At 35.4% G+C, this 23189-nt stretch overlaps 3 protein-coding genes across 3 annotated transcripts in view; all 3 read right to left on the bottom strand.

The window, feature by feature from the left end:
- Positions 1-473: 473 nt before the first annotated feature.
- Positions 474-14020, bottom strand: ap4e1 (adaptor related protein complex 4 subunit epsilon 1). The gene is made up of 21 exons (XM_056272547.1): positions 13724-14020; positions 13086-13157; positions 12861-12984; positions 11585-11658; positions 11385-11506; positions 10353-10512; positions 9436-9602; positions 9270-9343; positions 9068-9190; positions 8879-8988; positions 8663-8802; positions 8155-8267; positions 7940-8058; positions 6659-6955; positions 5574-5685; positions 5259-5397; positions 4563-4809; positions 3898-4425; positions 2184-2374; positions 969-1132; positions 474-825 (listed from the first exon to the last, which is right to left on the bottom strand). Exons 1-21 carry the CDS (start codon positions 13850-13852, stop codon positions 665-667), a joined length of 3366 nt encoding a protein of 1121 aa, XP_056128522.1. The 5' UTR covers positions 13853-14020; the 3' UTR covers positions 474-664.
- A 517-nt stretch (positions 14021-14537) lies between these two features.
- gnb5a (guanine nucleotide binding protein (G protein), beta 5a) lies at positions 14538-21465 on the bottom strand. The gene is made up of 11 exons (XM_056272612.1): positions 21213-21465; positions 20021-20157; positions 19879-19920; positions 19663-19739; positions 18796-18928; positions 18573-18716; positions 17116-17207; positions 16822-16870; positions 16632-16728; positions 15263-15429; positions 14538-15162 (listed from the first exon to the last, which is right to left on the bottom strand). Exons 1-11 carry the CDS (start codon positions 21328-21330, stop codon positions 15151-15153), a joined length of 1068 nt encoding a protein of 355 aa, XP_056128587.1. The 5' UTR covers positions 21331-21465; the 3' UTR covers positions 14538-15150.
- Positions 21466-22815: 1350 nt separating this feature from the next.
- The window catches only part of myo5c (myosin VC), a 29044-nt gene continuing 28670 nt past the window's right edge, over positions 22816-23189 (bottom strand). The window contains exon 41 of the mRNA XM_056272575.1: positions 22816-23043. Coding sequence (XP_056128550.1) covers positions 22891-23043 — 153 coding nt within the window. The 3' untranslated portion in view covers positions 22816-22890. The remainder of the gene's footprint in view (positions 23044-23189) is intronic.

Below are 23189 nucleotides of genomic sequence, written 5' to 3'. Positions count from 1 at the left end.
AAGTACATTTTTATGAAAGATTATGATGACTTTACGAATAATGTTCAATTAACCATTTAAAATACGAAAAGTGCCATGAGTTGAGAAAGTAAATGGTCAATTTTTATTTCATATTGTTTTATAAAAATAACCTACAGTAATCATTGTTTGAGGTTGATTATATTATGCATCACTGAGGAGGATCTATTAAATATTAAGAAAATATTTAATAGAACAAATAGTATAAATATTTAATAGACACATGCAATATTTCCATTATTATAAAGATAATAACAAAAGTATTTGATGGCCATGTATGCACTGCTTTTTTTAGAATATGCAAAACTACTTTTTCTGCTCTAACAAATTGTCAAGTCAATAAAATGACACTTTGAAAACAATCTGAAAGCCATATTTCTTTTTTTCCCCCTCGAACAAATAAACACTAAAGAATGAGTATACCAACCAGAACAGACCAAACCACAGGCTGGAAATGTTTAAAATCAATAAATACTTTTTACTATATGTACTTGTAAGTGTGTACAAAAAAATATATATCATTAAAATGATTAGTCAGAGCATAAGACACGCAATACACAGGTATTGCTTTCAAACAGTCATTGCACGACACCTGAAAGCATTTAGTCCGGGAGCTTCCCTGGACGTTTGGCCGGGTGTTTCTGTGTTAGTGTTCTGCGAGAGCTCTCTGGCAGTGGTACATGATGCAGTCTGGGAGAGAAGGATGAGGAGAGCGCAGCCACACGGCCAGAGCCGAGCCGTTCACTCTGCAGTGCAGGAGACAGGGGGCGCCACTGAGCAGACGGCACGCTACGATTCCCTCGGAGCCTGAAAGAGCCACACGCAATTACACAATTGACCGGCTGCATGTTTAAAGAGAGTGTAAATTACAGTCAATTATGGTGCATGTTCAAAATGTAATGTGAAAGGGGGTAAAATAACTGTGGAATGGAAGCTATTGTTGTGTTTACCGATGATGTCCACTACATGTAGCTGTAGGGCGTCTTTGAGAGCGTTCAGGGTGGTTTCGAGCGGGTCACCACCAGCATCTGTGAGCAGTTTCAGATTCTGTTTGACGTCATGAGACAGAGACAGCCAGAGTTTCCCATATTCCTCTGTGGTTACAACCAAAGGCCTGTGTGTGGCAGAGAGAAATTAGTTCATTAAAACAAGTCACAGCCACAAAGCTGCAAACAAAACTAAAATACACTGGAGTGATTTGATGTCATTTGTATTTCACTTTCATTTTATATTTAGTGGAGAAAAAAAAAAAACTTGATTAAAAACGGCATCCTGAAATCTGTCGCAATTTGCACATTTATTTGATCTTTTTTAACGCCGTGCCAGCTTCTGTGGCTATTTTATATGGCGAGAAAAATGTATGGTAAAACTATATCAGGTTTTTACAATTTATTGTTTGCTAAAAAAAATCCTAACTGAGTAAAATTGTATAAAACCAGTACAATCTCATAAAACAGAAAGAACATAGCAATTTGCATGTCTTTAGCCTCACCCACAGAAGTTTATGAAGGATGACATATTTCTTCTACACTTTACATTAAGCAGGTACAATTGTGTATATATTAAGATTATTATAGATAACTAAAACCGTTTCTTATTTTAATTTAGTTTAACTAGATGTGCTAAAATGACTAAAACTAATGTTATTAAAAATGTGATAAAAACACAACAAAATTACTAAATCTTTGTCTAAACAGTATATGTAAAATGTAAATAAAAAAAATCTAAGTAACTAATGCAAAGTATTTACAAAAATTATAATAGTTCCTTATTAATTATTTTAATATCTCATTACGTTATTTATTAATTAATGTATTTATTATAATTACATCTTTTTTATTTTAATTATTAGTTATTTTATTGAAAAACTTACAAGTGTCATTTAGCATTTAGACCATGGATTTAGACAAAATTTTAATTAAATTCTACAAAGGTAATTTTTAGCTCTTAGCTCAATAATTATCTAGTATTAGTATTGGCCAAAATTTAATTACATTTATTTATGCTAATTAAATTCTACAAAGTTAATCAAATCACTTACTCCATTTTTTGTTAGTAATCATTTCTAAATTATTTAATACAAAAATAACCAATGTGTCTTAATTGTTTAATAATAAATAAGTGAGAAAACTACAGTAAGGCATGTATTTTCAGACACACGTTACCTGATAAAGTCCGTTGTGGACAGTGTCCCAGAGAAAGGGAGTGTGTTTGTGTGTCCTGGCTGTGTTTGATAAGAGACGGTCCCGGTAAAGGACACGTGTGTGTGAGGCTCGTCCATCAGCAGAGCATAATGACACACAGACGTACTCTTGCCCTCCAGACAGTCTACGACATTCCCTCTCAAACTGGCCGTCTAGGACAGAAGATTGACATTTTGCATTAAATCTCATATGCTGTCATTATATATATACTGTATATATACACTAGGGGTGGAACGGTACATGTATTCGTACCGAACCGGTACGGGCGTCACGGTTCGGTGCACGAATTTACACGGAGAATACACGGTATAAAAATAAATAAAACTCGCGTGAAAATTAATTAATGTAATGCGGAACTACTGTTATGGTGTGTTCACACCGAACGCGAATTTAATTATTTGCGCGAGTAGATTACAAACAAAGTCAATGCAAAGACGCGAATAGACGCATCATTCGCGCCGGGCGTTGCGAATGACGCGAATTGGGCGACGCGTTTGACGCGAATGTCTTCCGCGCAAGTTGAAAAATTTGAACTCGAGCGAATGTTCAAGCGTCTAACTAGACGCGATAGACGCGTATTTGACGCTCTATTCACGTTCGGTGTGAACACACCATTAGATACGCGGGTTCTTTAGGGACACATAATCTGTACCATCGGCTTAGCTCTGAACGCGCGTTCACTTCAAACGTTGGCTTTATACGCGCGTCCTATTCGCTTTGGACTAGCGTCGAACTAGACGCGAATTTAACGCTCTATTCGCGTTTGGTGTGACCGCATAATGAACAGGCTGCGATGTCAAGATTGCAATGCTGGAGTGTGTGTGTTTGTGTGTGAGAGAGAGAGGCGCGGCCGCGATTGAACAGTGGAAACATAAAAAACATACTCTGTCATTTTGTTCATACAGATCATTAAACCTGCAAAGTGTTTACTTATATTTGTGTACACTCGCAATAAAACACAACATTGTGCTTTTGTCACACTGTAACCTACAACTGTCACCCAATCTCTCTCTCTCTCTCTCTCTCTCTCTCTCTCTCTCTCTCTCTCTCTCTCTCTCTCTCTCTCTCTCTCTCTCTCTCTCTCTCTCTCTCTCTCTCTCTCTCTCTCTCTCTCTCTCTCTCTCTCTCTCTCTCTCTCTCTCTTTCTCTCTCACACACACACACTGTTTTAAAAGCAAAACATATTTATCCAACTCCATTTCAAAACAGTCTGTGGGTCCCATCTTTTGGACATTCGTCATATTGCATTGGTTTTCATTTCTCGTCCTCGGAGCGCTAATCTTACACATTCTACATTGATTAAAAAAGAAAATCGAATGCGTTTTTAATGGTAATATTATTTTATACAGAAATCAATTATTTATAATTCATTATACCAAATTATTATATCAATTACCAAGCATATCGCAAGGTCTTTTTGTCTTTTTATTAATTTAATTAATAAACGAATTATATAAAACTATTGTCAGTGCACTACAAATAAACTGGTTCTATGCCTTTATTAATAAAACTTATTTAAAAAATACAATGCCTTCTGCATTTTTGTTTTGCTTTTCCCTCCATTGTACCGAAATCGTACCGAACCGTGATGTCTGAACCGAGGTATGAACCGAACCGTGACTTCTGTGTACCGTTCCACCCCTAATATACACACACACACACACATATTACACACCTCCAGCTCCTCACAGGTCAGCTGCACTGCAACATCTTTTATTACAGTTTCCGTGCAGTTACATATGAAGATGACGAGCAGCAAAGCTTCATCTCTGAACATACGGCAGGAGGCCAGAGACAGGCTGGGGTCAGAGGTCAGGCTGATGACATCAGAGTGAGGTAGGTCTTTGATTTCAGAGGGTAACAGCGCGGTCAGATCTGAAGACACAGACGGAGGATGTCTGTCCTGTATCGTGTTGGGCCGCACTATAACCATATCGCTGCCCAGTATCTGAGACGTGTTTGCGCGGCGCTCTCCTTCCGTGTGTTTGCTCTGACTCAGGCCATTGGTTGTTGTGGATGTGGATGTGACAGGCTCCTCCTCCTCCAGCAAACTGCCATACAAGAAGCTGTCAGTCTTGCTATGCGAGGAGCGGGAGGAGTCGTCTGAGGATCTCTCGCTGGTGCCTGATGATGATGATGATGATGACTCATGTGGGCGGGGCTTTTTCCGAAAGCGAGGGGGCGGGGCTTCGGATTTTCCCAGCTGAGAGGAAACGAAACAATTAGCATTTACACTACAAATGCAAAACATTTCTGACTACTTCTGAGTGTGGTTTGAGTTGACTTAGACCTGCGTACTTGTATTACAAGATAAAATCTTTCATAAAATAATTTTCTCACCAGAGATATGGAGCTTTGGGTTCCCAAACCAACAAACAAAGAGGAAGCCAGCTGCTGTTTGTCCTGGTTTTGCGTTGATGGCTCCGGTTGCGGCTCTATTCGCTCTGCTGCCTCCTGCTGGCTGGAGGGATGAACTGCAATGCTGGGTTCGTCCACTGGAGGGGCTGTTGCTGCGGTTTCTTTTTGTGGAAGATACCCATCTTTCCCCCAAACTCTCTTCACACCCTCAAGAATCAGAGTGCTGGAACTGAATCAAACCGTAATATTATGAGATATTATTACAATTTAAAATAACCGTTTTCAACTGGAATATATTGTAAAATGTAATTTATTCCTGTGATGCAAAGCTGAATTTTCAGCATCATTACTCCAGTCTTCAATGTCACATGATCCTTCAGAAATCACTCTAATATGATGAATTTCTGCTTAGGAATCATATTTTCATATTTTTGTGGAAACAGTGATATTTCAGGATTCTTTGATGCATAGAAAGTTGCAAAAGAACAACATTTATTTGAAATAGTCAAATGTCTTTACTGTCACTTTTGATCAATTTCATGCATCCTTGCTGCTGAATAAAAGTATCTCTTTCAAAATAAAAATAAAAAATAATAATAATAATAATAATAATTTACTGTCTCCATACTTTTCAGCAGTTGTGAACAACCAAAGACAGCGTGCCACTCAGATACCCACCCTTCCTTCTGAGAGAGTTCAGTGCTGTTGCCCGAAAGTCCTGAACTGACGGACAGTAGCGGCGGAGACTGTCTATCAGTGATGCTACATGATGATAAACTTACAGGCAGAGAAAAACTGTACGGCTCCAGATTCAGTGCTGAAAAAAAAGGTCAGTCATACAAGTTTGGGATGACATAAGGATGAGTAAATGACAATAAAATGTGAATTCTTGGGTGAACTATCCCTTTAAGGGCAGGATAAACAAACATGTATAGAGTTTACTTTAGTGTAAATATCCATGAGCATATGGATGAGGGTTCGTAATGTCTGTACCTCTCTCCTCAGAAAGCTCTTCTTGTCTCTGATGAGGAGGTTTATAAGGTGCGGCTCCTGCGGCCAAAGCCTCCGACACAAAACCATCCAGAAATGACAGAGAAGAGTCCACCTGTGTAGAAACGTGAATGCTCAAAACGTGCCTTTTGAACAAAAACTGCCCTTCAAAAGTTTGGGGTCGGTATGACTTTTTATTTATTTTTTATTAAAACTTTTATTCAGCATGGATCGCATTAAATTGACCAAAAGTGACATTTATATTGTTACAAAATATTTCTATTTCCAATAAATGCTGTTCTTTTGAACTCTTTTCATTAAAGGATCCTCAACAAAATGTATCACTTTCCACAAAAATATTAAACTGTTTTTAACAATGATAATAATCAGAAATGTTTCTTGAGCAGAAAATCATCATATTAGAGTGATTTCTGAAGGATCATGTGACACTGAAGACTGGAGTAATGATGCTGAAAATTCAGCTTTGATCACAGGAATAAATTAGTTTATTCAAATAGAAAACAGGTATTTTAAATATTTCACAATATTACCATTTATTTTTGAGCAAATGAATGCAGCCTGAGCAGAAGAGACTTCCTTCAAAAACTTACCAATCCCAAACTTTTGAATGATAATATCCACAACCACAGTAATATGTATAATCAATTTACAATAAGGACATACGGTCAGAAATGGTCTTGGTTTAGTGTCTTAATGTTCATTTAATTCGCTTAATCTTCACTTGTCATAATCATTTGTTAACAAACAATTATGTATTACTTCAATGAGCTCATTATATCTGCATTAAATTACTACATTGTTTAAATTAATACATTTTTCGCTAACTGTGATTTGGTATATGTACATTTCTGAAATACATAACTTAGACAGTTACCTCTGATAACACATCACTCTATATTGTAATGTGGACAGTGTACTTTCTGTAAAGCTGCTTTGAAATGATGTGTATTGTGAAAAGCACTATACAAATAAATGTGAATTGAATTGAACTTAAGAGTGCTCTAAATCTGGCGGTTTTAAGTGTGAGAAGACTCTTAACAAGAGGAACGTGTGATCATGCCTGTTACCTCCATGCTGTCCCAGGGCGCTCCTCGGGGCAGCACACACTCCTGGAGCTGTGAGTCCTGGCTGAGGTGACGCAGCTCCTGCGCCTGCTGACGGAGCACCGTGTCCTGGGAGGACGAAAGGCTCTCGGACAGCTCCAGGATCAGGTCTGTCTGGCCCTCGGAGATCTTGGTCAGGGCAGAAAGAATCCAGACCCGCGTCTCTGAGCTCACGCTTCTCTGATCCAGCAGCTTCACCAGGAGTCGGATGACCTCGCGCTGGTCCACACACTCTTGGAGGTGAGAGTATTCTCCAAGAACCTGAATACACACACACAGACACACACACACACACACACACACACACACACACACACACAGCATCTTGTGAGTTTCCAGAAGAACACGGATTCATCTTTTATCATTCATTCAAGGAAACTGACACCTGAAGTTCCTATATATAATATATATATTTATGAAGACATTCTTTTATATATATAATATCTATAATAATAGCATTAAAATAATTATCTTATATATTATGTTTGCAACTTTCAATTATTTAGTTAATATGAATTGATGCTGAATTGTAAAAAAGTTAATAAATCCATTGTTACATTTTAGTAATTTCTTAAAATTAATTACATTTCCTAATAAGGTGCAATATAAATAAATTAGTCCTGTCGAATCCATTAATCGCATATATTATATAAACACAAACTTTTATGTTAGATGTGATCAATCGATTTGACAGCACTAAAATAAATGTGATTTGACTTAGTAAAAAATGTGTCCTAATTGTTTAATATTAAATAAGTGAGAAAAATGTCCACAAATAACACTTATTAAGCACCAAATAATAGTACAAACAGGATTTTGTGGGTAAATAAAACAGCAAATTGTATAATACATCTGTCGTAACTTGCAAGTCTTTCTTTCATCAGAAAATTCACCTTCAGAGGTTTAATTCTAATCTTTTTTCATCCTCCAAATAGGAGGATTTTTTTTTTTTTTTTACATTTTATACATGAATGTATTTATTTAATACGTCAAATTATTTTTGGAATATTCTTTCTGGTGACGCTATATTATTTTACAGTGTCTTTGTTACACATGTTACATGTAGTAACTATAGTGATAACTATAAATTATGCATAATTTCATGCAACTAACCCTAAAACAAACCTAATCCTAACCCTATAGTAAGCACATGTAGTAAATTAATATTACTCAGTACTTCAATGTATAATTACACTGTAACACAGACACCTTCAAATTAAGGAGAGTATCTTAATTTGTACACACCCAGCTCATGACCTGAAGGAAGTGTTGGGGCAGATGAGAAGCGTCCCCCTTCAGCACAGTCAGATAAGAGTCGACAGCAAACAGCCGTAACTCATCATCTTCCTCTTTACACTCTGAGCCTGAGGCAAAAACACAAAAAAACCAGCAGGGGTATTAAACAAGGCTCCTTCTACTACAGTTCACAGCTCTTCAGATCGCCTACACTTCTCGTTTACCCTCCGCCAGCAATCGCAGGAAGTTGTTTGGGACGTCCTGTTGCAGCGAATCTCCACCGATGGAAAAAACATCATTCATAGTCTGAATGAACCACGAGTTATCTGGAGCAAACGTAAGGCTTTTTATAGGAACATAAGACGAGATAGAAAAGCTGACATTCAACAAATTTGAGTTAATTTCATAGAAACTAGTATATTTTTTTATAAACTCAAGTTAAATAGTCTTTTCTTCCCTATTGTGATGCATATTTGAGTGAAACCGCTTCTCAAACAAGAACAAATGTAGGGCGGGAAAATCTGGAAATGATTGGATATATGTGGTTTGCTATTTGTCAATTTCATGTGAATGACAGGTTGATTAAAGGTCACTCAGGTTTGATTAAAGATGAATAAAAAAAAATAATGATGTGCACGGATAAATCATTTATAATAAATGCTGCAATAATTCCATTAAACAAACCAGTAACTGTCAATTTTGATTTCATGGTGACTTTAATTAAAAGGATATTTTTCAGCGAGCTCTGCGACTTTTCCAACCAGATGGATGATGGTGTGCTCGTCGTCGCAGCCGCGCAGGAAGTCCAGCATCTTCTCAGCGATCACGGTCACGTTCTGAGCGTTTGTGATCCTGAACAGCAATTCAAGAGTCTGAGAGAGAAGAGAGTGGAAGAGATGAACAAAACGTTTGGTTTGTTTTGGGGTCTGAGAATGGTCTGTTTGTTACCTCTCTCTTAATAGTGAAATCAGAGTGATCCAAACACTCAATAATGGTCATCTGATGCTGCAGGGCCAGTTTGGCATCGTGCTGGACGACGTACGTCAAGGCTTTCAAACCTGAAAACACACCAGTGTGTGAGCAGTTAACGCGAGGAGAGGTTAACCAACAAGTGAAAATCAAAAGAAATCATTTTACCGAGATATTTGAGGTTGATCTTTGGAGACAGCACAAAATTCCCGATGCATCTCGCTGCTTTTTCCAGCAGCTCAGCTTTGGGGTGTATGGTGTAAATGGCCTTCACACACTCATACAGGATTGCTGAAACACACATTATGTGTTAGTTGGACTCATTCTGCTGACGAATTACTGTTGGGTCCATTAGAAAAGATGATTTTACCGTAAGTGATGTTGTGGTTCATTTCCGCTCTGCGCAGAGACTCATCCAGAACTTCATACATCAGCTCACTGGTGCTGGGAAATGAAGACACATTTTACATTCGAATTTCAGATACAGTATGTACTTTCCCGGTTTAATACACACTTTCAGTGCATAATGCGAGTACCTTTGGTCTTCTCTCCCGAGCAGCGAGAGGATCCTGAGCAGCTGGATCTGCAGCCACGGCGCAGGAACGTTGTGGTAGTAAAAGTCCATCGGGAGTTTCCCACCCACCACCTGCTTCATGATGGCCACGAAACTGCCGGTCAGATCTTTATAGCCGTCTGGACTCTCCTGATAAAGAGAAAAACATCCGATGTTTAGCGGAATACTGCATGACGGGACACAAATTACAGCCAATTAGAACATATTTAATGTTTACTATACAGATGTAGCAACCCGAAAAACTATTTGGATGCTTAAGCCAATTAAACATACAGAAGCTTGTTTCCATCATTAAAAAAAAAAAAAAAAAAAATCTCACAATTCGGATTTTATAACTCACAATTGCGAGAAATAAAGTCAGAATTGCGAGATATAACCTCGCAATATTGAGAAATAAATTGAGAATTGTGAGATATAAATTCACAATTTGCCAGAAATAAAGAGAGAATTGCAAGATATAAACTCAATTGCGTGAAATAGTCAGAATAGCGAGATATAAATTCGCAATTGCGAGAAAAAGTCAGGATTGTAAGATCTCGCAGAAAACTCGCAATTGCGAAATATAAAGTCAGAAGTCGGGTTTATATCTCACAATTCTGACTTTATATTTTGCAATTGACTTTGAGAATTGCAATTTTTAAGATATAAAAGTCAGAGCTGTGAGATATAAAGTTCCAATCACTTTTTTATTTTCTTATTCCGTGACGGAAACAAACCTCCGTAAATATGAGGTTGTAACTGGATGGGTTATGAAAAACCTCTGATTAATACGGAAGAAATAATATTTAACTATGAATTGGATGTTACTTTATATTGACTGTATTATAATGGATAAAGATGTTGGCTTGGTTTCATAAATACTGAAATTGAAAGACCAACCCTGATCAGCTGTAGGTAAATGTGTAGTGATGATGTCATGACGCCGGGATCTTTGTCACACAGGGCTTTACGAAACTTGGCGTGAATGTGCTGGACTTGATTCGGTGCGATAAGATAAAACTTGTACAACGCCAGGACGGCTTTCCTCCGAATGATCTCCCTTGGAGAGGAAAGAAAGACAAGAATATGAGTTATTATTAAATTAGTAATGTTGCCGTGGCAAGTTTAAGTTGTAGTACTAAATTACTAAAACTGAAACTGAAATAAAAATAAATTAAATCTATATAGAAATATATATATATATATAAATTAAATGACAATAAAAATGACAAAAATTACTAAAAATGAAAAATATAAAAATAAAAGATAAACTAAACCTGAAATAAAAATAAAGCTATATAGAAATATATTTTGCAGAAAATAACAAAGATGACAAAAAAGAAGCACATTAAAAATTACCAAAATTAAAATGAAAGCTAAAAATATATTTAAAAAAAGCTCAAATAAAACTGAAATTAAAATAAATTAAAGCTATATAGAAATATATTTTTTTAAAAGACAATAAAGTGACATAAGAAATTACAATGAAAACTAAAAATACAAATATAAAAGCTAAACTAAAACTGAAATAAAAATAAATTAAAGCTACATAGAAATATATATAAAAAACCCAAAGATGACAAAAGAGAAGCACATAAATTTACTACAATTAAAATGAAAACTAAAAATACAAAAATAAAAGCTAAACTAAAACAGAAATAAAAATAAATTAAAGCTAAATGACAAAAAAGCACATAAATTACTAACATTAAAATGAAAACTAAAAATATAAAAAGCTAGTTGAAAATATGAATAACTATTTTAATAGTGTATAAAAATACTAAAATTACACTACTTTTAAATGAACAACATCAGCCACATTTGATATTATCTAAAAGTCTTATTGATGGCTTTTAGATATTTTCCAGTGTTCAAATAAGAAATAACTCTATGATTTGGTGTATTTCAGAGGAAAGACTCTCGCTGGCTTACTTCGGATGTGACAGCTTGTCTTCTACCAGAGGAAGGACGGCAGGGATCATGTCTTTAGGGAAAACCTGAGCTACAACAGTCAACGCCATGCACACTTCAATGAGGTTAGTGCTCTGAAGATCCTGCCACATATGTATGACACGTTCAGTCATACACTTCAAGTAATATGTTCAATCAAAAGTAATAAGACACAAGCTCACCTTTAATACTGTGTTTACCAGCAGCAACAGCAACTCATGGCCCTCACTGAGGAAGAGAGACACGGCGAGGTACCCTGAGACCACACAAGAGTACAACACAATCTACTTAAGGGTTAAAATCACACACATTCAGGGACCAAAACTGATTTGTTTTTTTTTTTTCATAAAGAATCTCCACATGGAGATCTGGAATTATAATAATAGTAGAAGTAGATTTGTATAATTTATTTGTTTTAATATAGAAATTAATAACTGTAGATGTGTATATATTTTAATATTTTTTATATTCTAATACACTGGCAGTCAAAAGTTTAGAATAATTTTTAAATGTTTTTAAAAGAAGTCTCTTCTGCTCACTAAGGCTGAATTTATTTAATCATAAATACAGCAAAAAAAAAAAACAGTAATATTGTGAAATATTATCGCAAATTAAAACTGTTTTCTTTTTGAATATGTTTTAAAAATGTAATTTATTCCTGTAATCAAAGCTACATCATTACTCCAGTCTTCAGTGTCACATGATCCTTCAGAAATCATTCTAATATGCTAAATATTTGCTGCTCAATTATTACTGGTGCTCAATTATCTATAATAGTTCTTATTATTATCAATGTTGAAAACGGTTGAGCTGCTTAATATTTTGTGGAAACTGGCACATTTGTTCAGAATTCTTTGATGAATAAAGTTCAAAAGAACAGCCTTTATTTGAAATATTAATATTTTGTAATATTATAAATGTCTTTATTGATCAATTGAATGCATCCTTCAATAAACGTTTTAATTTGATTTTTTTTTTTAATCTTTCTTACCTCAAACTTTTGAATGGTAGTGTATCACGGTTTCCACAAAAATATGAAGCAGCACAACAGTTTTCAACATTAATAATAACAAATGTTTCTTGAGCAGCAAATCAGCATATTAGAGTGATTTCTGAAGGATCATGTGACACTGAAGACTGGAGTAATGATGCTGAAAATTCAGCTTTGATCACAGGAATAAATTACATAAAAAAAAATATTCATTATATTCTTTATTTTAAATTGTAATAATATTTCACAATATTACTGTTTTTACTGTATATATTGTGTTTTATATATATACCGGTATATGTAATAATGTATTATACATAAATGTTATTATTTTTAATAATAATATTAATAATAATATTATATTATTATTATTATATTTTGTTAAAATTGGTAAATATTCCACTAAGACAATTTCTGGACCCAGTATAAACTGTCCAGTGACTGAACTGAAGGTAAAGTGACCGTACCCACTCTCTTCTCCAGGACGCTGCCCTGCTGGGCCAGTTTGATGGCATGAATGTAGGTGAAGGAGGCTTCGTAGCCCAGCATCTCACAGTACATGGCTCGCACCATGACCTCTCTCATCTGCTTCTGTAAGCACCACACACACACACACACACACACACACAGAGAGCTCAAATAAGCAGCTTCTGAAGGACAGCGATGATGACGCTGATGTCTGTACGGCTCACCATGCTGGTGTTGGGAGACGAAACCTGCTCTTTCATGGCAGACAGCTCCTGTTTCATGAGCTTCTCCTCCTCCTACAAATGCACATCAGCAACACGCTTTACAATAACAAAACACTGCATTGCATTTGTATATGGTACTTCATCTCTTTGAACCTGGTGACCTTTTTGCAATTGTTTTAAAATACAGTGTTTTACAATATTTATTTTGTAAATATTTTACTATTGATTGTTTTTTTTTACTATTTATTATTAACTATAATATTATTATTTAGTAAATAATTTTTTAATTAGCAAAAATATGAATGAATTAAATAGTATATACATATATATATATATACACACACATACACACACATATAGATACATTCATATATATATATATATATAATACACACACACACACACACACATATATATATATATATACCAGTAAAAATACAAATATTGAGTAAAATCAATTAATCTGATCATTAAATCATTTTAAAAGAGTTATAAAATGTTTATACTTTTTAGATTTAACATACATGTCACACTGCAAAACACTAGTCACTGCTTAACACGTCAAATACCCTCAAAGAAATGACATATCACTATCTATATTCATGCTTATGTCTGTTATAAGTATTTATTTTACTCACATGTTTAGATGTCAGTTCTGTGATGCTCCTGATGAGTTGTTTTAATCCGCTGGTGATTTTTGCGGCTCCAGTTTGAGTATCAAATAAACCCGGCAGAGCAGAGAGAGTTTTCTCCACAACATCACTCATTTCAGCACGACAAAACAGACAATCAGATTATAACACACAGCCGAGACCCTACATAAAGATAAGCGCACTACAGCAGGAGAAATACCCATACAAGACCTACACTACAGTCATAACACACTGTATGAAAACACAAACCATCATGACTAGACTTTCTCGCCGCCTACAGGAAGTGCGCTGCTGTTTATTCATAATAAAAGTCCCACGAGTGCTTTTACTGTTAAAGGGATATTTCACCATAATAAAAGTAATAATAATAATAATAATAATAAGTGTGATTCTTTTTTAATTAAATTATGAATAATTTTTTTAATACTTTCACTGTTAAATAAACTTTTTTTTCTTCTTTTTTTTTTACAAAACTATATGCAGATGTTTAAGCAGAATGAAATAGCAATATAATGAAATTTGGTGAATGTAAAAAAAAAATCAAATTCATTTATTAAAGCTAAATAATGGAAAAGGGTGAATGAAAAATAATGGGTCTCAATGATGATGGACTTTTCATTTTTAGATGAATTACTTTCTATTAACTCTAAACTCACTTTAACCTTTATGTTTTACTGAACAGTTATGTTAACATTCCATATCAATGAATAATTAAAAAATAAATAAAACTGATCTAATATCAAGAACAGGCACTTCATTAAACGAACATTAACCATGAAATAAAGAGACACCACATGGCTTTCGGTGTTTAAAATCCATTTATTTATTTTATGTATATTGATAACTGTGTCGATATGACAACCTATATATTATGGTATATACACTTTGCTACAGTAAGAAAGAACAACTATAGTGGCATAATAATTAAATGACTCATGACCATTATGAGTAAGAGCTCATAACTACTGGTAAATCTGTTATCTTGCATATCAGCTAAACAATATTTCCCGTTTCACTCATTAACAATAATTCAAGTCGTCAATCTGGTAAATAATCTTTGTTGAGCCTCAACCTCATGCACAGACCTAAACAACATAGATTACATTTGTATTTTTTGGATTTATGTTTAAGATAAATTATTTCTTGGATCAAAGTTGGAATGTGTTCACATACATTCATACACACAAACTAGAACAGCATTACCATAGAAACCATCCAAGGCCATCCCATAATATCAAGCGTGGTGTGAACGGAGTGACTGTGTTGATTAGAGTTGAAGTGGATGCACTACAGTCTGTCTGTATTATTTACTCTACTGCACTCAACACACTATTAGAGTCTGCGGTTATCCTTGATTCCTGATAAAAGAGTGAGAAATGTGAAACCCAACCAGTCTGAGGTTCAGGCAACATTCAGGCCCAGATCTAAAAAAAAGAAAGAAAGAAAGAAAGACAAACTCTGAGACTTTCATCACAATGCTTAATACACTTAGACTGACTGTATTAAGAAATGTTTTCCACTGACCCGTAATGTGTGATCCCAAGATCCCGAACAGAACGATGTTCCGTCCGGAGAGACGCGGAGGGTGCTAACTCTGTTTTCATGTCCGAACAAGATGGACACACGGGTGCCCTTTAAAACGTCCCATACATTGATTGTGTAGTCATTGTAACCACCAAACAGCAGTCTCCCTGCATAAAGATATTAGCATAGCATAAACAGCAAACTCCTTCAAAAAGAAAATGAATCTTGGTCATTTTGCTAGAGACATTAATAAATATATGTGTTTGCTTTATAAAATGTGCTTTGTTATGTGATATTTTTGTTGACTACAGCTTTAGAAGATCAACTATGTGTGAAGAAACAAAACTTTTTTCTAAATGGAATTTGGGCATTTTTGGGATGGATTAACAGCATATTTGCACACTTTACAGTAAATATTCTGAATACAATTAAAAAAAATATATATAATCTGAACAAGCATGCACCATGCAAGGGGTTTTCAAACTGGAGCAAATAAATAAATAAACAAACAAACAAACAATTTATCAAAGAATAATAAGGCATTAAAAAATATGTACAATTTTATATATAATATTAATATATTTTTACATATACATTTTACATATTTTTTTATTTATTCAATGTATGCATAATTTATATGTATGTGTGTGTATATATATTACAAAAAGAAAGTTAGAAAAAAATCTAATGATGGCAGAAAAATATGGTCAATATACTATAAAATATAATAGATCATAAATATTAATAATAATGAATATTTTAACAATTAAAAAACCCCAGATAATGTTTTATATATGTGTATATATATATATATATATATATATATATATAGCAATACTGTTATCAGACCAATCAAATAGTGAGTTGAGAAGGAGATATTACAAATTGTGGTTGATATTACTTTCATTAATCACACTGAAAAAGGGAGGTCGAGTGCACTGAATTGTGGGATACGGTACACTACAGTTTGTTCTGGATAAGCACTGCACATTTTATAAAAGCAATAGATTCTGTGAGTACAGGTGAAACTCGAACAATTTGAATATCGTGCAACAGTTCATGTATTTCAGTAATTCAAATTAAAAGGTGACACTAATATATTTAGTATATATAACTATATACATATGCATGATTATACTTTTCAGAGGGCAGACATTTCTGTATTTAAAATCCTTTTTTTTATTGATTTCATGTAATATTCTAATTTTCTGAGATCTTGAATTTGGGGTTTTTAGAAGCTGTAAGCCATAATCATCAAAATTATAACTTATGCACGATATTCAAATTTTTCGAGTTTCACCTGTATGCAGTTTACATAAAATATTACCAGTGATGGTTATATGATAGTTTAAACAGTGTCACTGCTCACCGCTGAGAGAGAAATCCACACTAGAGGCTCCAAATATGATGCTCTCTTTGGAATAAATGGCCACCTCTCTGTCTGCCCTCAAGTCATAGAGACGACACTATAAACACATACAATAAGGACAAGATTAACTGCATTTTTTATTATTTCAACACAGGAAGTATGAAAAAACAAAAGGAGAGAACAGACTCACAGTAGCGTCATCTGAGCCTGAAGCGAAAGCATCTCCGCTTGGATAGTACCTGCAGTGATAATAAAATACGAGCAGTCATGTGACCCTCTCGCTCGGTAAACATTCAACAACACTCGAAGGTGCAGCCAAAGACAAGTCAGATCAGTCGACGGCCATTGCCTTTACATGGTCATAACATTTTGAGGGTATACAGACTATAAATATTGACCAGCATTGTAAAGCCCTGAGTCTACTTTGTTTATTATGCTCTATGACAAAACCTGAAGGGGGGAAAACAGGCCTGAGGACACTTACCGCACACTGTTGATGTCTGATTCATGAGTCTCAAAAGACTGGACACACTGTCCCGTGCGCAAGTCCCACACGCAAGCCTTCTTATCGCAGCCCTGAGAGAGGCGAGAACATACAGGTCACTGCACAGGCATGCTAACAGCTCCATTGTGCTCATGTGTCTGTGTGTGAATGAATGCTGTGTGTGGGCTTGTTCTGCTACTCTTGTGGGCACCAGAATGTCCCCAGATGAACACCAAAACCAGACAAAACCTCCTCGAGGGGATGACCAGAAAAAAGGCTTAGCTCTGGTTTATGTTTTAAAAATACCCATCATCTACCCAATAATTCAAAAAGACCCAGGCCTGATTTCACAGACAAGATTAGGCCTTTTCAATTAGGACATTTAAGTAACTTTTATAAACATGACTTAGAAAAAACATTACTGGTGTACAGGGCTTGACATTGACTTTTTTGCTCACCAGCCACAGTGGCTAGTGGTTTTTCAAAGTTGCCACTCAGCATTTTCACTGGCCACAATTTTTGACATTGATACCATGGGGAAAAACTGCCATATAAATATTTGTAACATTAACTTATAATATGGCAGCAGGTTTATTAGGCTGCTGTCACTTTAAGACCTGATGCACTGATCCATTACACTGTTAAACATGCATTTTCCTTCTCAACTGTTTACGTTCACTTAAAACATAACTGACTGTGTTTAGGTGAATACTTGCCAAGACCGGCATTTTGACATTATTTTGTGTGTATTTGACTGTTTACGTGCAATAAGCAGTGAAAAAGAGCTCAATTTAGTGCTGAGAGGCGGCTTTATGTGGCGCACTTTGGGTGTGAACACAAAATCTGAAGGAATGAGTCAAATCATGCACAATACACGCAATCCTCACTGAAATTCAAGGCCTGTAACAGCAACAATATTCATTGTTTGTGTGTCACTCGCTGTCGGAGAGATGAGAGAGAGAGAGAAAGAGCAGCTGATATCCTGTATCTATTCTGCGGAAAATGAGTCCTGGAAGAGTTTCAGAAATTTTTGTATCGATATATATCGAAAAAGCTATATTTTTGACAACAGTAATATTGCACTTAGCCTATTATTTCAGATGCCTTTTTAAAAAGACTAGAATAATAATAATAAAAATATTATATATAAAATTCAACCCCCCAAAGTGGCTAGTAGGAGTGACTGTGTTACACACCACTGCTGAAATACACACACATTTGGCAGGTTGGCGGGTGTTAATGTCAAGCCCTGCTGGTGTGCATCTTGAGACAAAACAATGGCACTGACATATTTTAAGATTTGTCAGTGCAAGTTGCTTTCGGTTAGGACAGATCAAACATGCATTTTAGTCTGGGACTAGGTTTAAGCCTTGATCTCGTGTCTTCAAGATTATGTAAGGTAACGTGTGACATTCATGGCGAGGGCCAGTGTTTGGCATGAGCAGTGCTGTTCCCACCCCTGACACGAACGTGTTTCCGGTCTCAGAGGGGGCAAGGTCCAGACACAGCACATCAGCCGCGTGTCCATGGAAACTCTGCAGCATCTGACCGCTCTCTACATCCCAGAGAGCACACGTGCCATCGCCGCTGGACGTCAGGATCTACCGCAAACACAAAACACACGGCAGTCGGCACAATGCAAGACACCGTTTCATTATTTCATCCTTCATTGAAGCATACCTGCATATCTGAGTTTGTAAAGCAGCATGCAGACAGGTAGTTGGTGTGCATGGCCACTGATTTCTTCTTGGCGGCAAGGTTTTCATTCTTGTCCAGGGATAGAGGGTACACAGAGCACTTATTGTCCAACCCACTGAGAAAAACAACAGATAAGTTACTAAACCATTCTTCTGCTGAAGATAGCAAGCAAATTATAGCTTCATATTGTTTTTTTCAAGCAAGGATATTTTGTATTTACTCAAATTGTGTAAAAAAAGAAAGAAAGAAAGAAGTGTGTAACAACTAGTGGCACCAAATGGAACTGCATAAAATATTGTTTCCAAACATGTTTCCTAAAAGCCTCTTTTGCCACTGTGAGTTATTTTAGTATTATTTAGTATTCCCCACAACTGAAAAAAGACAGACAAAAACACTGTATGCAATGCGACTACAATTACTTTATCTGTCATATTTACAATTTTAGAATAGTCTATTTATAAACATATTCTATCTCTTTAACCAGAACTATTGTTATAATCACAGCCGAAAACAATCGCCAATCATTCAATCGTCCCTCAGCTAAAATTAAATGATACTCAAAACCGCCAGTAGGTGGCAGCAAATCATTGTCTTAACGAGTTAGTCAGTGAATCATTCAGTCAAGCGATTTGTTCAAAACGGCTGATTCATTCAAGGACAAAGCAGAAGTGAGTGAGCGAGTCATTCATTTGAAGGATTCGTTCAAAAACACAGATTCATTCGGTAACGAAACTGAAAAAGTGTTGCTCGGAGATGCGCAATGGCTCTACTGTTTGGAACTATTTTCTTTATTTGAAACATAGCAAAGGCCGCTACTGCTCTTGATTTAGAAAGGAGCCAGAGACTCACCCACAAGCCACTGCACATCCAGACGGGGCGTAAGCGCAGGCCATGACCCACGTACAGGGCATAGTCACTGCATGCTCCTATCAAAACATTTGAAATAATGAGAATGGAGCTGTAAAATATACAATTAAAAAACAATATAACAGAAGTTGAATAATATTATATTAAAAATTGAACCACCCTTTTAATCAAAATTAGTCATTAGCAGTCTCTTTTCACCTTATTTGTTGTAAACGCATCCCATACAATCACCTTTCCATCCTAAAATGCAGGAGAAAATGAAATAATGATAATTTAATAAAATATAATTGCATGTAAAAATAGGCCCTCCTTGATGTATTTGTTATGTTCATAGACTGACCTGAGACGAGCTGACGATTCTCCTCCTGTCTTTACACCAGTCCATACACAAGACTTTATTTCCATGGCCTTTCAGCGTCCGTCTGGTTTTCATGACAAACTGACCCAAAGCCTCAATCTTCTCTGCCACTTGATGTACTGATTGAAAAAGTCACAATATTAAAGCCATTTTGTTTATTTCCTGTTTTTATTATTAATGAACATGCCTGCATAATCATACATCACAAACTGCCTCTTATCAAACCATTAGTGACCAAGCCTTACAAAAAATAAAAAAGATCAATAATAAATGAACAAACAAATAGAGTAATTAGTACTGTCAAATCAATTAATTGCATCTAACATAATAGTTTATAAATATATATGTGTGTCTGTGTAAATATACGATTTACAAACTTATGTTAGATGTGATTAATCGCAATAAATCAATTTGACAGCACTAAATGTAATACATCAATAAAAATGTATAAAGAAATAAAATAAAAATAATAAATATATAACACAAAATAACTAAATAAAAACAAACAAATACATTTTAAAAGCTTAAAAGCTGAATGAAAGTTCTCCTAATAAAGTCATTCTTAGCAGTGTTGTTATTGTGTAACAAACAAACTATTAAAAAACGTTTGCGGCCATTGAAATAAAGCTGAAATAAAAGAAAATATTAGGTTAAAAGCTTAAACTTAGAACTAGAAATGTTGCTACTATTTAGGTTTTTTATACGTGTTTTAGTTTGAAAAAAATAATACTGTAAATGAAAGCTAAATAGAATATTTAAACAGAAAACATCAAAAACGAATTAAAAAGGATAAAAAAGCACATAATAAAATGTATAAAACTTAAACCAAATATATAAAAATAAAGGCTAATTCAAAATATAAACACTAGTATATAATAAAACTAAAAGAACACGGTTTCTTAGTAATGGCTGGCCTGTTTTTCTCAGAATATCCTAATGTGATGCTGAACGGAAAATAAAGCGCTCCCTCGCCACCTCCACCATTATCATCCTCATCACCTTTCTGAACACTAATCACTTTATCGAAAAGACTGATTGCTCTGATTTCCTCTTGAGTCTGATTCACGGAACACATCCAGACACATAGCGGCAGCTATGATTATTATTATATGATCATTAAGCTCCTGCCATACGTCTTCATTAAACACACATACGGCGGTTTAACGGTTCTTACGCTCGACATCGTGCAGTTTGGCTCTCTCATCCTCCAGCTTCGTCTTCAGCGTCTCAGATTCGGTTTTGAGCGTAGACAGAGTGTCGCTAGGCTGCTCTACCACCTCCTGCGCGGCCATTGCCACGAGAAAACACAAGTTTCGCGGAGGTGAGGAGTGTTTTGTCGGGGAGAGGAGAGCAGGGACACGGAGGAGAGCCTGGAGACGGAGCGCACGGTTGATGGATGATGCAGCTGGCGTGACGTCATGAGGGGCGCGCGCACGCTCTCGCGCATCCGCCTGAACCCCCAGAGAGTCACTCGGATGTGCGTTATATATTATATCCTCCTGATGATGATCAATATTTGCGCTTTCTACATCTGGAAGGGCTTCTCAAATCCCTGACTGGAAAATATATTCCCTATAAATTCCCTACTTCATTTTAACAATCTCAGGGTTTACCTAATTTTTAACTTAAATAAACTAACTTTACAATAATGTATGTATAATTTAAATGTTTTATTATATTCTTAACATTTTTGTTTAAAAATAGTGAAACCTATGTGTATTGTGTATAGGGCCATATTGTTATGTGACATTTTTTATGACAATTAAAGTAACACTAATATAAAAAAAATAATGATGTATTCCTGGTAGAATTTTATGTACTGTTTTTAATGGGTTGATTTAAAAAAAAAGTGTCCTGATGATTTTCATTTCCTTAGAGTATGGAAAATATGCAAATGATCATTGAAAATTAAAACTACAGCAATGAATAATGGGGGAAAACTGCATATCATAAATATAGTCTTAATTTTTGTAATATATATATATATATATATAAGTGCTATCAAATCGATTAATTGCATCTAACATAAAAAGTTTGTTTATATATGTGTGATATAAATATGTGTGTGTGTGTGTATGTATATATGTATATACATATATATACACACACACACACATATTAGATGTGTGTAACCGAATTGACAGCACTTACATATATATATATATATATATATATTAGTGAAATGCACCCTGTGAGGTTTACTAATTGCTAGATAAGTTCTTGGGGTTTTCTTCTCTAGTCCTCAGAGAGTTACCCATCATAAATATTGCATTTCCACTGCACATTGTGAGAGCTATGGTGGATGGCGGAGAGAGAAGAAGAAAGGACTCATTTGGCAGTTGTGTTTATTGATTTATTTCTGGTGTATAAAAAATTCAACAGAAGAGCAATTTGTGACAGTAATTATTTAGGATTTACAAAATGAAGCAGAACATTTGAGGTTGGTTTGGGTTATTAAAATCTATGTTACAGTGTTTATTCATGGTTGATCTTGTAAAAAACTATTCTAAAATATACTATTTAGAGAACATTTGATTAAAATATTTATAAATAAATCTAAAATATACAAATGTTAGCAGTTACTTCATAATGCATTCAGGTCAGCATAGACACATCTTGATCATACGTACTGGTGTCAGTTGCATAAACAAAGTTAAAACGGTCTTAAGAACTAGTCTGACCAACTAGCAGTTTGTTAAAGGGTTATTAGTCTTAATTTTCAGGTTCAAATTATACAAATCTACGTTTTTATGTAACTGACTAAGACTAGTCTTACAGAAAAAATTTAGATGTCTGAACATTTTATGCAACTGGCCCCTGGTTTTAATATCACTAAGGTCAGAGGTTAAAGGTCAAATACGAGTGGTGAAGCCCAGGCGGAGGCTGCTGGGCACCTGTAGGAGTTCCAGTGCTTGTGGCGAGGAGCAAAAGGGAAAGGTGACCTGGAAACGATACTGTGAATCCATCATGAGCTGAGACGAGCCCTCGCGCTCCTGCAGCAATGCCTGTTGCCATGGAGACAAAAACAAAGGCCAATCAGAAGTCTAGGAGATGCTTGATGCTCAATACTACAACAGAGTGCATTAGTTCCGCCCCCTTTTTCAGCAGCGCTGGTTCCGGAAGTATTTTTTCCCATAGAGATTAAAAAAAA

The sequence above is a fragment of the Rhinichthys klamathensis genome, unplaced genomic scaffold (assembly GCF_029890125.1).
Source record: "Rhinichthys klamathensis goyatoka isolate OS25496 unplaced genomic scaffold, OSU_Roscu_1.1 h1tg000341l_1, whole genome shotgun sequence".
NCBI lineage: Eukaryota > Metazoa > Chordata > Actinopteri > Cypriniformes > Leuciscidae > Rhinichthys > Rhinichthys klamathensis.
The sequence above is the reverse complement of the archived record's forward strand: the minus strand, read 5'-3'. Positions and strand labels throughout refer to the sequence as shown.

Coding starts and splice junctions, on each gene's coding strand:
- ap4e1 (XM_056272547.1), bottom strand. CDS start 13,852: ATGAGTGATGTTGTGGAGAAAACTCTCTCTGCTCTGCCGGGTTTATTT. Junction 12,985..13,085: donor CGTCTCCCAACACCAGCATG/GTGAGCCGTACA, acceptor TGGTGCTTACAG/AAGCAGATGAGAGAGGTCAT. Junction 4,810..5,258: donor GAACTCTCTCAGAAGGAAGG/GTGGGTATCTGA, acceptor GGTTTGATTCAG/TTCCAGCACTCTGATTCTTG.
- gnb5a (XM_056272612.1), bottom strand. CDS start 21,330: ATGGCCGCGCAGGAGGTGGTAGAGCAGCCTAGCGACACTCTGTCTACG. Junction 19,921..20,020: donor GAATCGTCAGCTCGTCTCAG/GTCAGTCTATGA, acceptor CCTGCATTTTAG/GATGGAAAGGTGATTGTATG. Junction 18,929..19,662: donor GGATGTGCAGTGGCTTGTGG/GTGAGTCTCTGG, acceptor TGTTTTTCTCAG/TGGGTTGGACAATAAGTGCT.